The 12,554-nt window shown below is 43.6% G+C and overlaps 1 protein-coding gene across 5 annotated transcripts in view; it reads left to right on the top strand.

Annotated features, from left to right (window-relative positions):
- Boc (BOC cell adhesion associated, oncogene regulated) overlaps positions 1-12,554 on the top strand; it is a 74,768-nt gene that overhangs the window by 32,232 nt on the left and 29,982 nt on the right. For all 5 annotated transcript variants that reach the window (XM_034515041.2, XM_034515039.2, XM_034515042.2 and 2 more), the window contains exons 2-3: positions 5,549-5,725; positions 6,582-6,860. In XM_034515041.2, the coding sequence (XP_034370932.1) occupies positions 5,644-5,725; positions 6,582-6,860 (361 nt within the window). In that variant the 5' untranslated portion in view covers positions 5,549-5,643. The remainder of the gene's footprint in view (positions 1-5,548; positions 5,726-6,581; positions 6,861-12,554) is intronic.

The following is a 12,554-nucleotide window of genomic DNA, read 5'->3' as shown; positions in this document are numbered from 1 at the left end:
AGTATTTCAGAGGGCAATGTCTACGTCAGGAGTGAAGCTTCTCAGACAAACTTTATGTGTAAATTACCCTTAAAAATGGTGAGTCACCAAAAATAAATAAATAAAAATAAAAATTAATGGCGAGTCACTACTTCCTTGTGGACTAGAATTCATGGCAAGCAATCATTTTCCCATCTGTCTACTTTAGATATTTTGGTAATTTCTTCTCTTTTTCTGAGAAAATGCATAAAAAAAAAAATAAGGTGGATCCAGACATAGTTTTATATTGCCAAGGAAAATAACATGCTTTACTGGTTGGTGTCTTCTTCCAACTTGGAAAATGCCTGGTTTATTTCACAAGGAGGCAATGTCACATTGCAGTTTGGGTTCTCCATCTGAAGCTTTGCAAATAAATATACATAGCTATACATAGATTATAAATACACATATACATCTTATGAAGTTGTAGGACTGCTGGTCTTCTAACACCTAAGAATCATAAATAATTCCATACTAGATTCTCGGTGTGTGTATGTGTGTGTGTGTGTGTGTGTGTGTGTGTGTGTGTGTGTGGTGTGTAAAATCGGAAGTCCATATGGAGGAATAGCATCCAAATCCACATATGCCCCATCTCTTCCCTCAGATTTGAATACATTCAGATTTTATGGGACCTGAGCATACTTTTAAAAAGATTCTTAGGAGACATCTCTTCCTTAGAATCAAATCAGGCAGTACATTATTGTTCATTAATACTGCTAAATAAAACCCCCTTCTTGGCAGCCTCTTGGGTCTTATGACTCACTTCTGGAGTTAACTGAGATCCGGGGACAGACACACACACACACACACACACACACACAAATATTCATATATGATAGGTAGGTAGATAATAGATCTGTGATAACTGATAGATGATAGATAATAGATAAATAGATGGATGTATATAGATACACATAGATATGTGTTTATATATGTTTTAAATAAGATTCTCTAAAATTCACACCTTTAGAATTGTTATGTGATCAAGCAGCAGGCACCTTGGTCTAGGAAGTGTCTGAAGTGCCCACAATATAAAATACATGAGGTTCTGGGCTCAGTCACCAGCACATCTCAAAGCAAACAGTCGAAAATAAAGTAAGTATTTAGGGACCATAGTTCCATGGTAGAGAGTGTGCCTGTCATGTGCCAGACCCTGGGGTTCAATCCCTAGTACTATAAATTAAAAATAAAATAAAAAGCCAAAGTAAAATGAAGCCTGATGTGGTTGGTGGATCATACCTAGAGAACCCTGTAAAGTGTTGAGCAGTCGAGGCAGAGCAGCTGCTTTGAGTTCAAGACCAGCCTGAGCTACATAGTGAGCTGCAGGCCAACCTGACCTATAGTGTGAGACCCCATCTCAAATGATTAACTCAGAGCTCAGTTTCCCTAGCCAATCAGAAAAAAACCTTCAGGGCCACACAACTGTCATTGTTGTTTGTTTTTTTTCTCTAGTCACAATTCTACTTTTACAAAATGAGACCCCAGAATCTCTCCTTGGGGTCAGCTCCTTCCTGCTTCCTCTCCCCTCTTTCACTCCCCTACCACATCGGGTCTTTTTTTCTTTGTTGCCTTTAAAAAAGAAAAATCAGGTTGGTGGCTGGCAGCCGTAGTGAGAACGGTTTCCATTTTGAGCTGTGTAAATTACCAAGGGTGCCAGAGTAATGGGAATTGTGCTCTTAAAGCAGTAGGGGGCTTGGGCTGAGTTTCCTCAGTAAAACCTTTGTCCACTTTACAACCCAAACACCTTTGTGTGCACTAGCAGCAGCCCTTGGCTGGCCTTGTCTTCCTGTCCCACTTTGCTACTTACTGCTTCCGTTCTTATTCCCTCTCTCTTTGTAGCCCTCTCCCTATCTGTCTTTCCTGGGCTGGGAAGAAAGTTGGTGCCAGTCTCCTTAAGGGGATGGAGAAACTGGGGCATGTCATGAACAAGTTAGTTCCCTTAAAAAAAGAAACCCTGTAACTAGGAACTCATGTGGGGCACTATTTTAATACATCGTCTCATTGGAGGGGAAAGTCAGTTAAGAATTTAAAAAAATGGGGCTCAGCAGTTAAGAGCACTGACTGCTCTTCCAGAGGTCCCGAGTTCAATTCCTGGCAACCACATGGTGGCTCACAACCATCCATAATGGGATTCGAGGCTCTTTTCTGGTGTGTCTGAAGACAGCTACAGTGTACTCATATACATAAATAAATAAAATCTTAAAAGAAACAATGATCTGGAAAGTTGAAATGGTACAGGAAGGTATATATATATATATTTTTTTTTTTGGTAAGGTGTTTCCTCTAGGAATCACTGTCTGGTCATAGTCTTATTTCAAATCTGTTTAAAAAAAAATAAAAATCAATGGTACAGAGTCCTGATAGAAAGGGTAGGAAGACTGCCTCAGTAGCCAGAAGTGCAGGCCTCCGGAGGCAGCCCACGCACTTCATCCCAGGCATACAGGTTCACAACCATGCACTGTTAAGTTTCTGGTTCTCAGTTTCTTCAGCTGTGAGTTCCTGGCCCCCTACGTCCATGAGAGCATCGTCTTGTGTGAGGTGTAGCTGTGTCTGCAGCAGGAGCGGGTGCTCTCTTAGCCCCTGCCGTCTCCAGCAGCACTCATCCTGTGCATGAACTAGCTTTACCTCATGAGTAACAGCCCCTGGGTTTATTAAATTATCATGACGGGGAGAGCAGAAGTTTGCATAGTGTGTCAAAGTTCTCAGCTCAGCCTTTTAAACAAAGAACGTTAAAGACGAATCATGCTCAAGGCCTAAGCTTATCGAGACTTTTCCAGTTTAACCTTATTACTCTCGCAGCTGTAAAGCTTAACATTTTGAGAATCTCAAGAGTAAGATGATGAACCCGTTTTTAATCAAATCATTTCCTTGCCTGGGGAGATGGCTCTGTGGATAGAGTGGACTGCAGACCCCATCGACCACATAATAAAGGCACATGGGTGTCATAGCCTGCCTATAATCCCAATGCACAGAATGTAGAGATGGGATCCCCAGGGCAGATTGGCTCACTAGGTTCCGTAGACTTGCTAAATTGGTGAGCTATGGATTCAGCAAGAGATCTTGCCTTGGTAAACACACACACACACACACACACACACACACACACACACACAGAGAGAGACAGAGACAGACAGAGATGCACTCACCTATGGCACATGCATGCATGTACATGTGCACCCCACAATACACTCAAGGAAAAAATATATAGATATCTTAACTCTTTCGTGCCCTACTGTCGTTAGGGTTCCTTCCGTCTTTGTGACCCATAGTCTTATCAGCCTCAGAAACTACCCTATAATCTCATCACTAAAAGACTAAAAAGAAGTTTCTTAGAAACTCTTTGGCTGGGTGTAGTGATACATGTTAACTGTAGCACTTGAGAGGCAGAGGCACGTGGATGTCTGTGAGTTCTAGGCTACCCCAGTCTCCATAGCAAGTCCCACGACATCTGGCTACTTAATAGAGAAACCTTGTCTTAAAACAAAACAAAGTAATACACAGGGGAGAAGGGAAAGGAAGGAATCAAGGGAGGGAAGGAGGGATGGAGGGAGAGAGGGATGGAGGGAGAGAGGGATGGAGGGAGAGAGGGAGGGAGGGAGGGAGCCAGTCTTTGAACAGTGCAACATCAGAAGCCACAAAAAATTGTATAAATGACTGTTGGTAATATGTTTGAACACACTTCTCTCTTGAGAAGCCCATACTCGTGAATTAAGTGAGTAATGTTTTTTTCTCCAAACAGCAATCTTCTAATATTACTGTCTAATATTACTTCTATTATTACTCTAATATTAATATTACTCTAATATTACTTTTCTAGCAAGCAGTAACATTCTAATGCTCATGCTGAAATATGTGTTAAACCCTTTCTTATAAGCCACAGGGAATGGGGCTAGGAGGAGTGTCCAGTCAGTGAAATACTTGCTGCTACACAAGCATGAAGACCTGAGTTCGGATCCCCAGAAGCCGTGCAGAAATTTGGCACAGCAGTGTGTGCCTTCTACCACCCAGTGCTGGGGAGGCAGAGACAGGAGGATCCTCAGGGCTTGCTGCCAGTGGCTTTACCCTATTAGTGAGCTCTAGAAGGATTGATTGATTGATCGATTGATTGATTGGGTTTCTCTGTGTAGCCCTGGCTGTCCTGGAATTAACTCTGTAGATCAAACTCAGACATCCACCTACCTCTCTTTGCCTTCCAAGTGCTGGGATTAAAGGTGTATGCCACCACCGCCTGGCTGAAATCTAGGTTAAATAAGAGACCTTGTCTGAAAGAAAATAAGATAGAGAGAGATCGAGGACGTTTGATGTTGACTTCTAGCCTCTACTTTCATGTGTGCATGTTCCCTAAAATGACTATACAAATAATAAGTAAATAAATGCTCCAATTCTACTTCACATATTTGTAAATATTGCCACACGCATGCGATGGCATGGTGTCCAATCACTGTCTGGTCATTGGAACATTGCCTGTTTGTTCCTGGACTTCATTTTGATGTCTTTGTTTTATAAAGGCGTTGATCCATCTTCCTTATTTGGTAATGCTACAGATCCATCAGCTGAAAGCATAGAGTAACGCCTTGGTTTGGACAGAAATCCTTGGTTATATCAGAAGAGTGTATAAGGACATGCGGTTGGCTTTGTGGTTTTGAGGAATCTTTTAAAGAACCACAGCTATAAGAATAGCTGTGGAAGAGGAGAATGGAGGATTTTTGGCAGGTATTAAAGGGTGGCTGGTAGTGTATGAGGCAACTGGAAGCGCAGTGCGGTCAGAATTGTAAGGGGACAAAGATGCAGCCTTGTGAATCGTGGAGGTGGAAACCCCAGAATTCCAGCACCAGAGTCAGAGAGAAGTAGAATCTGGAAGGCAATGCTAAAATATAGCTCTACCCAGTCCTGGCTGACATGGCACCTTTGTCTGTGTTTGTGCTTGGACCAATAGATGCTCTTGAAAAGCTTAAGAAGGCTTTTTTTTATTTTGAGAATAAAAATTCCTAAGGACCTAGGTGAGGTTTGGGGGAGTATGGGAGGAAGTAAAGCTTTCAGGAATCATTGCAATGCTAGGATTCCTTAATGAGGAACGTCCCCCAAAGAGGAACTCAGTTTACATCTAACGGCATTGTCCAACAACGTTCTACACCATGGAATGCCACATAGCCATGGATGTGGAACTAATGACTGTGAACGAGAAGGATGGTTTTGTCTGTTCCCGGTGCTTGCACTCACCAACATAGATACTCACTGCTCCTCTGTGGCCTTTCCATAGTTCTCAGCCCCTCCATACCTTGGGGTCCCTGTCCTTGCTATCAGTCCCTAGACAAGGCTCTAGAATTGTTTCCATGATGAAATTACCTCCTGACGCAGGAGGAATCCGATAAGATGCATCCTTCAGATGAGGATATGTATGTCCTGAAGAGTCCCATTGGTCCTCCTGCAACATGGTCGCTTTGAATGCTTCCTCCAGGCATGATGGTGTGAGGGTGAGGGAGGGATCAAGCTATTCACGTAGCCACTCTCCCAATTTCTCTCACAACAGGATTGCAGGGGACAGCAGTATCTCTACGCGTGTCACACGTGGCTTATGGGACTTCGGCTTGGAACCCTCTGTGACACGCCATACTTCGTGGGAAGATGACAACGTGCCAAGGAGAGCAGCCTATTCTTACACTGCTGTGGCTTTTCTTGGCCACAGCAGGCTGCCTTGCTGATTTGAGTGAGTGTTTTCCTTCCGTTCTCAGCCTGCCCCACCACCCCACAGAAGAGCACTTTGTCCTAATGTCAGATGAAAGCATGAAGCAGCTTGGAGTCCTTAGGAATGCAACTTCTCTACTGATCTTCAGGCTGTACCACACTCAAGTACCCCAGAGGAAAAGTGATCAGAACAATACCATATTGGTTGTGGTTTGGTATTTTAGTAATGTCAGATATGTACTAGTAGAAGAAGAGAAGTATTAAAAATACTTGCCTGTAGTGTGCATTTACTGTATGAGCAAAGGGTAGCCATTTGCGTACTGTGTGAGCATTACAAGAATGTTTTGAGCCGGGCAGTGGTGGCTCACGCCTTTAATTCCAGCACTCGGGAGGCAGAGGCAGGCGGATTTCTGAGTTCGAGGCCAGCCTGGTCTACAGAGTGAGTTCCAGGACAGCCAGGACTACACAGAGAAACCCTGTCTCAAAAAAAACAAAAACAAAAAACAAAAAACAACAAGAATGCTTTGAGTCAGGCATTCCAGCCCCAGTTTACAGAAAGGCCAGAATGGCACAGTTAAGAGGCAGCAGCACTGGATTCAGTCCAGGTCTGTCCAACTCTAGAGCCAGAGTGCTTGTGTTTGCACTGCGTTACCACATATGTAGCAAGGGGACTATCTGTGAAAACAGATAGGGTGGGGAATGGGCGCAGGTATCTAGGTTACTGGGGGAGGAGCGGCTGCCTGGGTGTTGAATTCTAGATGGCCACCTGGGTGCCATCTAGAGCTTTTCAAAATTTGGTGGTGGCAGTGACGGTGGCAGTGGCAGTGGCAGTTTCTTGGGGGCCTCAGCTCATTGCTGCATTGATGTTCTTTTTCCAGATGAAGTTCCTCAGGTCACTGTCCAGCCCATGTCTACTGTCCAGAAGCTCGGAGGAACTGTGATCCTGGGCTGTGTGGTGGAGCCACCATGGGTGAACGTGACCTGGCGCTTCAACGGGAAGGAAATAAATGGCTCGGATGATGCTCTGGGTGTCCTCATCACCCGTGGGACCCTTGTCATTGCCGCCCTCAACAACCACACTGTGGGACGGTACCAGTGTGTGGCTCGGATGCCTGCGGGAGCTGTGGCCAGTGTGCCAGCCACGGTGACACTAGCCAGTGAGTGCACTTCTTTGCCACTCTGTGTGGTATGGCCTCATCTTCTCTCACTCTCTCTCTCTTCTCTTCTATCCCTACCCCATTCTGTTAGTCATAGCATTAAAGGGGCCCCAACTGCTGACATTTTTCAGGGTAACATGGTGGCTGCTCAACACTCTTGGGGGCTCTGGTGTCCTGGAGAAGTTCCCCTAAGGGTAGGGTGACATGTGGAACATCTACATGGAGTGAACTGTTCTGGGGGCCCAGAATTGGCACCACCTCTCCACATGGCCAGTTGTATTAGTAAGATATGACACCCACTTCCTAAGTACCCCTTACCTCTTTCCTCATCATCAGAGTGATTTCAGTTAAGGTTTTATAAGCAGGGCTGTAGAGAAAGCCTGTGCACTCCAAGCTTGGCCTCAGCGTATTCCTAATGCCTGGAATATAAGTTATTTAATTTTTCATTAGTGTGTGTGGGGGAGGGGGGGCAGCTACATACAGATGAAGGCGTAAGGATAACTTGTAGGAGTCAGTGCTCTTCTTCCACCTTGTGGGTCCTAGGGGGACTGAACACAGGCCATCAGGCTCAGTGCTACATGGGCTTACCCACTGAGCCACCTCACCAGACCTGAAATATAAATTTCTAAACAAATGTAAAGTTATAACAAAGGAGAAGAGATATAAGGAAGAGAGAATGCTCACTCGAAACCTACACTCTGCCTTTTTCTCTATCTTCTTCTTTCTTAGGAGTCCCTTTTCTTACATTGTTGCTCTCTGTGTAAGATAGTTGATTGACGTCATTGTTGACATTCTGCTTGTGATGTTGAATTAAGGTTTGCTCATCTCTATTTTCTGTGATTATTACATTAAGAAAACATATGTCCTCAGGCCAATATATGGAAGCCAAGAGCTAAGTGGCCTACTACCTCTCTCCTACCCACTCCACATACACAAAGATAATTCTGGTTGACTCAGTTTCCTTGTACTTCTTGCCACACGGTCTTAAGTGGGATATAATTTGTATAAACAATTTAAGTATATATTATGAGGATCCAAAAAAAAAAAAAAAAAAAAAGTGAGGGTCAAGTGTCTTGATAGTCACAGCTGGATAAGAAGCTTCACCAGGGACAGGTAATGCTAGTTGGCACTCTACGTCCCCTACTCAAGTTGTTATGGTAGGCCATATTGTATGGGACAGTATGACACACTACCTTTATATGTGATTGACATTTGATGTACAATGTCCTATGCACAGGGTGTTTATTATCTGATTTCCAGGCCTTCATTCCTGAGTCCTTCATGACAATTACTGTTCACACGCTTTCCTGAACCCAGCAGAGCAGCCTTGGTACTCATTCTTGTATGCTTAGTGTATAGCCAGGAAGCAAAGAATTGCTTCCATCTTGGCCCTTTCTCACATGAAGTGTAGGATGCAGGGAAACCTGTCAAGACTTTACGCATTTGGCTATAAGCTTGGAGATTCCTAGGGCTTATTTTCTCATAACTTAATAGTGTCCACTTATCCTTGATAAGCTTGCTTTGGGCTTCCGTGTCTTGATGACCACTGGGCTTATGGGTGATGCAGTTCTAGGAAATGAGCTCCCCCACAGCACAGAGCCAAGGGAAAAAACTTCTGCCATCTGGGTCTATTGAAGTCACCTGAGATCACTGGAGTATGTGAGTTGTAAGCCCCAGAAAAAGAGCGTCATGGAACCAGGGAGAAGAGCAAGGGCAAAAGGCTCCACCCTGCCTCTGGTTCCAGATCCCTAAGAGAAAATCAGTGTGGGAGGGTGAAACAGGGCTGCTGGTGGCATTCCCAGTTTCTTAGGAAATATCAAATTCTACCTCTTTCTACAGGGCACAGGCAAAGAGTGTCTCCCTGAGGGGCCAGCTTGACCTTGAATTATATTTCTCCCCACCCCACATGGAGCTAGTCTCCTTGGCACTAAGAGTGCCCTTGATTCTGAGTGTCAGGTCTCTGGGAGCAGGCTAAGTGCTGGGCAAAGTCTAGCTAGCTACTTTCCTCTGGCTGTGCTTATAGGGGCGAGTAGGGGATGTTGGAAGACTTAGAGGAAGACAATAGAAATAGGTAGGAATCATTGTATCATATCAAGAGTGGCCAAGATCAGAATCACACTTCTTGACATCAGACGTTTCCTACTTCCTGTTACCAACTTTAAAATTATAATTGTACTATAGGAAGTTTGGAATGTGTCAAAAGCAATATGACCCCTAAGTCTGCCATCTTCACACAACCTTGACTGTTATTTTGACATATACTATTTTTTTAGTTCTTATCCATACCCACATATTTATGTTGTTGAATGGAGAGAGAATCTCTTATGAGCACCACCTGTCAATAAAAAGCCATTGGCCAATGAGCTGAGGAAATAGGAGGTGGGACACTGGCAGAAGAGAGGATTCTGGGAAATAGAGAGAGAATAAAAGGAGCCACAGAGAGAGACTGAGGAGACAGACAGAAACCAGCAGGTAGGTGAACTCCGGGAGACACAGAGGAGATTCAAAGGAAGAAACCAGCCGGGACCAAAGGAGAGGTAACTGAGCAAATGTAGATGCACAATAATTTAAATGGGTTAAATAACTTATAAGCCAGTTAGGGAATGATCCAAAGCTTATGGCTTAGGCAGTTAATAATAAACAATTAGTTTCAGCATCATTGCTGTTGGGAACTAAGTGACTGGGAGGAAAAAATGGATTTTAAAAATTGTATTAACAGTTGTTCTAATATGAGTGAATAATACAGTTTCTATTCTTATCTTTCAATCTTATCATACAGTGCCCTGTATGATACGCATTTTCCTTTGGCCATGTGATAGATATAGTTCACCTCTCTGCTTCACTGGGTATAAAATGCAAAGAGTAAAGCGCAAAATGTCTGGATCCCAAGTAGATGACCAGTGAGCTTCTGCATATGTGTTTAATGTATAATACCATGCAGCCATCACACTCATGCGCCCCCTTGTGTCCTTAGCTAGTTTACTTACCCTCCTCTCTACAGTAGCATTCTTCCATAATGGACTGAAGCATTTCCTGTCACTTTATTCTTTTTCCTGGCAATGTATTCTTTCCCAGTTGTTCCTTATTCCAAATAAGATGTACCTTTCAACATTTGTACCTTAAAGGAGCCTCTAGAAGAGAGATTCTATCTGCAAATGGTCAGCATGTGTCTCCAGACTTTGAAGACACTCTCTAACGGTCTACCCAGCCTAATGAGGAGCCAGCCTGAACCTTTTAGTGTTTGGAGAAAGGGGAGTTGGAGAAGTGGTTTAGTTTGGACCTGTCTGATTCAAAATATATCTGTGTGTAAGGAGATTCAATTTATCTTATTTATTTATTTATTTATTTATTTATTTATTTATTTATTTAAAAATTCCTGGCTCCTGCTTTCTCTGGTGCTTGAAGGGATGTGTAGTTGGCAGAGAAGGTGTGTGTTAAAGTGGACCTGGTCTCATTTGAAAGCCAAGAACTTGTCCTTCAAATTTGAATCCGAAGTGAAATGTTTGAGTCTGACTAGAAAGGAGAACTTGGGGAGATGGGGTAAGCAGGTGGGATGGGTGTCCTGATGAGGACAGAATGGGGGAGGGGTGGAGCAGCCTCCCAGGATTGAAGGAGGGAGCTGCTAGGAAGGCTGGTGGGGGCTAGAAAACGGGGTGCTATCTTTGGGTTAATGCCACTGGAAGGTCTGGCCCCAACTCAGCAGTTAGATTAAGTTTCGTAGAACACATTCCTGAGCATAATGAATCTGTGTTTTGTTGATTGGCTGGTATACAAGGAGACTGGTCTCTACAGATGAGATTGCCAGTGGCACCTTCTGCATTTAGAGGCAGGCAGGGCAGGAGAGTGTGTTTAAGGCCTCCTTGGAACCTTCCTTCATACGTTCATCTTTGCACAAAGCAGTGCTGTGTGGCCTATCTGGCAACTTGCCTCATATTGGCTTCCGTCTAGAGACTACTGAGAGCCTTATAGGGGAAAGTCAAGGATCTGGCTCGAGAATTCAAGGATAGAGAGGCTCCTGAAGAACTTTCCTGGCCCAGGCCTCTGGTTCTCCTGTGTTGATGCTGGGAGGTAGACTTCATCCTGACCAGGTAGCATCAGCTTCTAGATTTTGGCAAAGAAGTCCAGGATTCCTTGAAGAGTTTCACCCGTGTCTTCCCCACCTGCCCTGCCATGTGGGTAGGAACCATTTACTTTTACTGTGCGCTGTGGAGAATTCTCTTTCTTGTCTGACTCAACAGTTCTCAGCCTGTGGGTCACAACCCTTTCACAGGGGTCACCTTAAGGCCATCAGAAAACACAGATATTTTCATTATGATACGTAACAGCAGCAAAATTACAGTTATGAAGTAGCAACAAAAACCATTTTTTTTTTATATTTGGGAGTTACCACTACAAGAAGAACTGCATTAAAGTGTTGAAGCATTAGGAAGGTTGAGAACCAATGGTTTAACCTAACCTTGCTTTTGGTAATGTCCTCCCACCACTAAAGCCTTGGGTCAGGTCTCCTGGTCAGCCTGACACTTAATATTTAAAATGCCTTTGACTCTGAGCTCCTTTCTTCTTTCCTTCCTTCTTCTTTCCAAAAACATTTTACTACATGGCTACAACTCTATGTGGCTCAACCAATAACTTCCTCTCTGCTCCAGAATCAACAGCAGATAGCTGGGGACTCCAGACTTCCTACTGTCTCCCAATTTCCCCTGTGAGATTCTCAGCACTGCCCTTTGGGAAGTCACAATGGCTCTGAAGGGAAGGTCCAAGAATCTAGTAGTTGTTCAGTCCATGAGGCTGGATATCTTAGATAGTCTTTAGGTATAATCCAAAATCCTCACGAATTGGGCTCGAATGTCTGTGAGAATGAAAGCAAGCAGACAAAGGCACAGCAAGCATCCTTCTTCTGTACCCTTTATGTAGATTGCCAGCAGAAGGTGTGGTCCAGATTAAAGGTGGGTCTTCCTACTTCAAAGATCCAGATTAGAAGTGGGTCTTCCTACTTCAAATGATTTAATTAAGACAAAAGAAAAAAAGAAAAGAAAGAAAAAGTCCCTCATAGGTGTACCCAGCCATTTGGGTTTTAGTTAATTCCAGATGTAGCCAAGTTGGCAACCAAGAATATCCATCACATACACACACACACACACACACACACACACACACACACACATACACAGAGAGAGGATAAAGACACCAGCTTAAGGCAGCCTTCTTGGCTTGGTACTTGTATGTTGTCAGGAGTTGCTTTGGACACATTCAACAATTTTATTAAGGCCCTTGTGTTGTGAAGTTTAATTTGTTGCTATTTTATTTGCAACATATAATTGCGTCTTGATTTTTACTTTAAATTCAATTTAACACTTTTGCTATATTTACTAACCTACTCAATCCTCCTCCCCATTCTTTTAGAACAGAGAGGTAGAGAGGTTAAAAGAAAAGAAAGTATGCAAGCTAACCAACGATCTCAAGAACTTTCTTACCAGCCATCACTATGATGCTCTTCCTAAAACATAGTCTACTGACCGATTCATTATCTAGCCCCCTTTAAGTTAGCTTCTCCTCAGACACTCACTGACTAACAGATGTATTCTAGCCTTAAAAATGTCATTCAGTAAAGCAGAATGACAACCAGTGAGCCCATCTTGGGAAGCTTCAAATCATGACTCTGTCACTGTTGTCTTCTCTGTTTGGACATTTTGA

This window comes from Arvicanthis niloticus, chromosome 12 (assembly GCF_011762505.2).
Source record: "Arvicanthis niloticus isolate mArvNil1 chromosome 12, mArvNil1.pat.X, whole genome shotgun sequence".
Classification (NCBI taxonomy): domain Eukaryota; kingdom Metazoa; phylum Chordata; class Mammalia; order Rodentia; family Muridae; genus Arvicanthis; species Arvicanthis niloticus.
The sequence above is the reverse complement of the archived record's forward strand: the minus strand, read 5'-3'. Positions and strand labels throughout refer to the sequence as shown.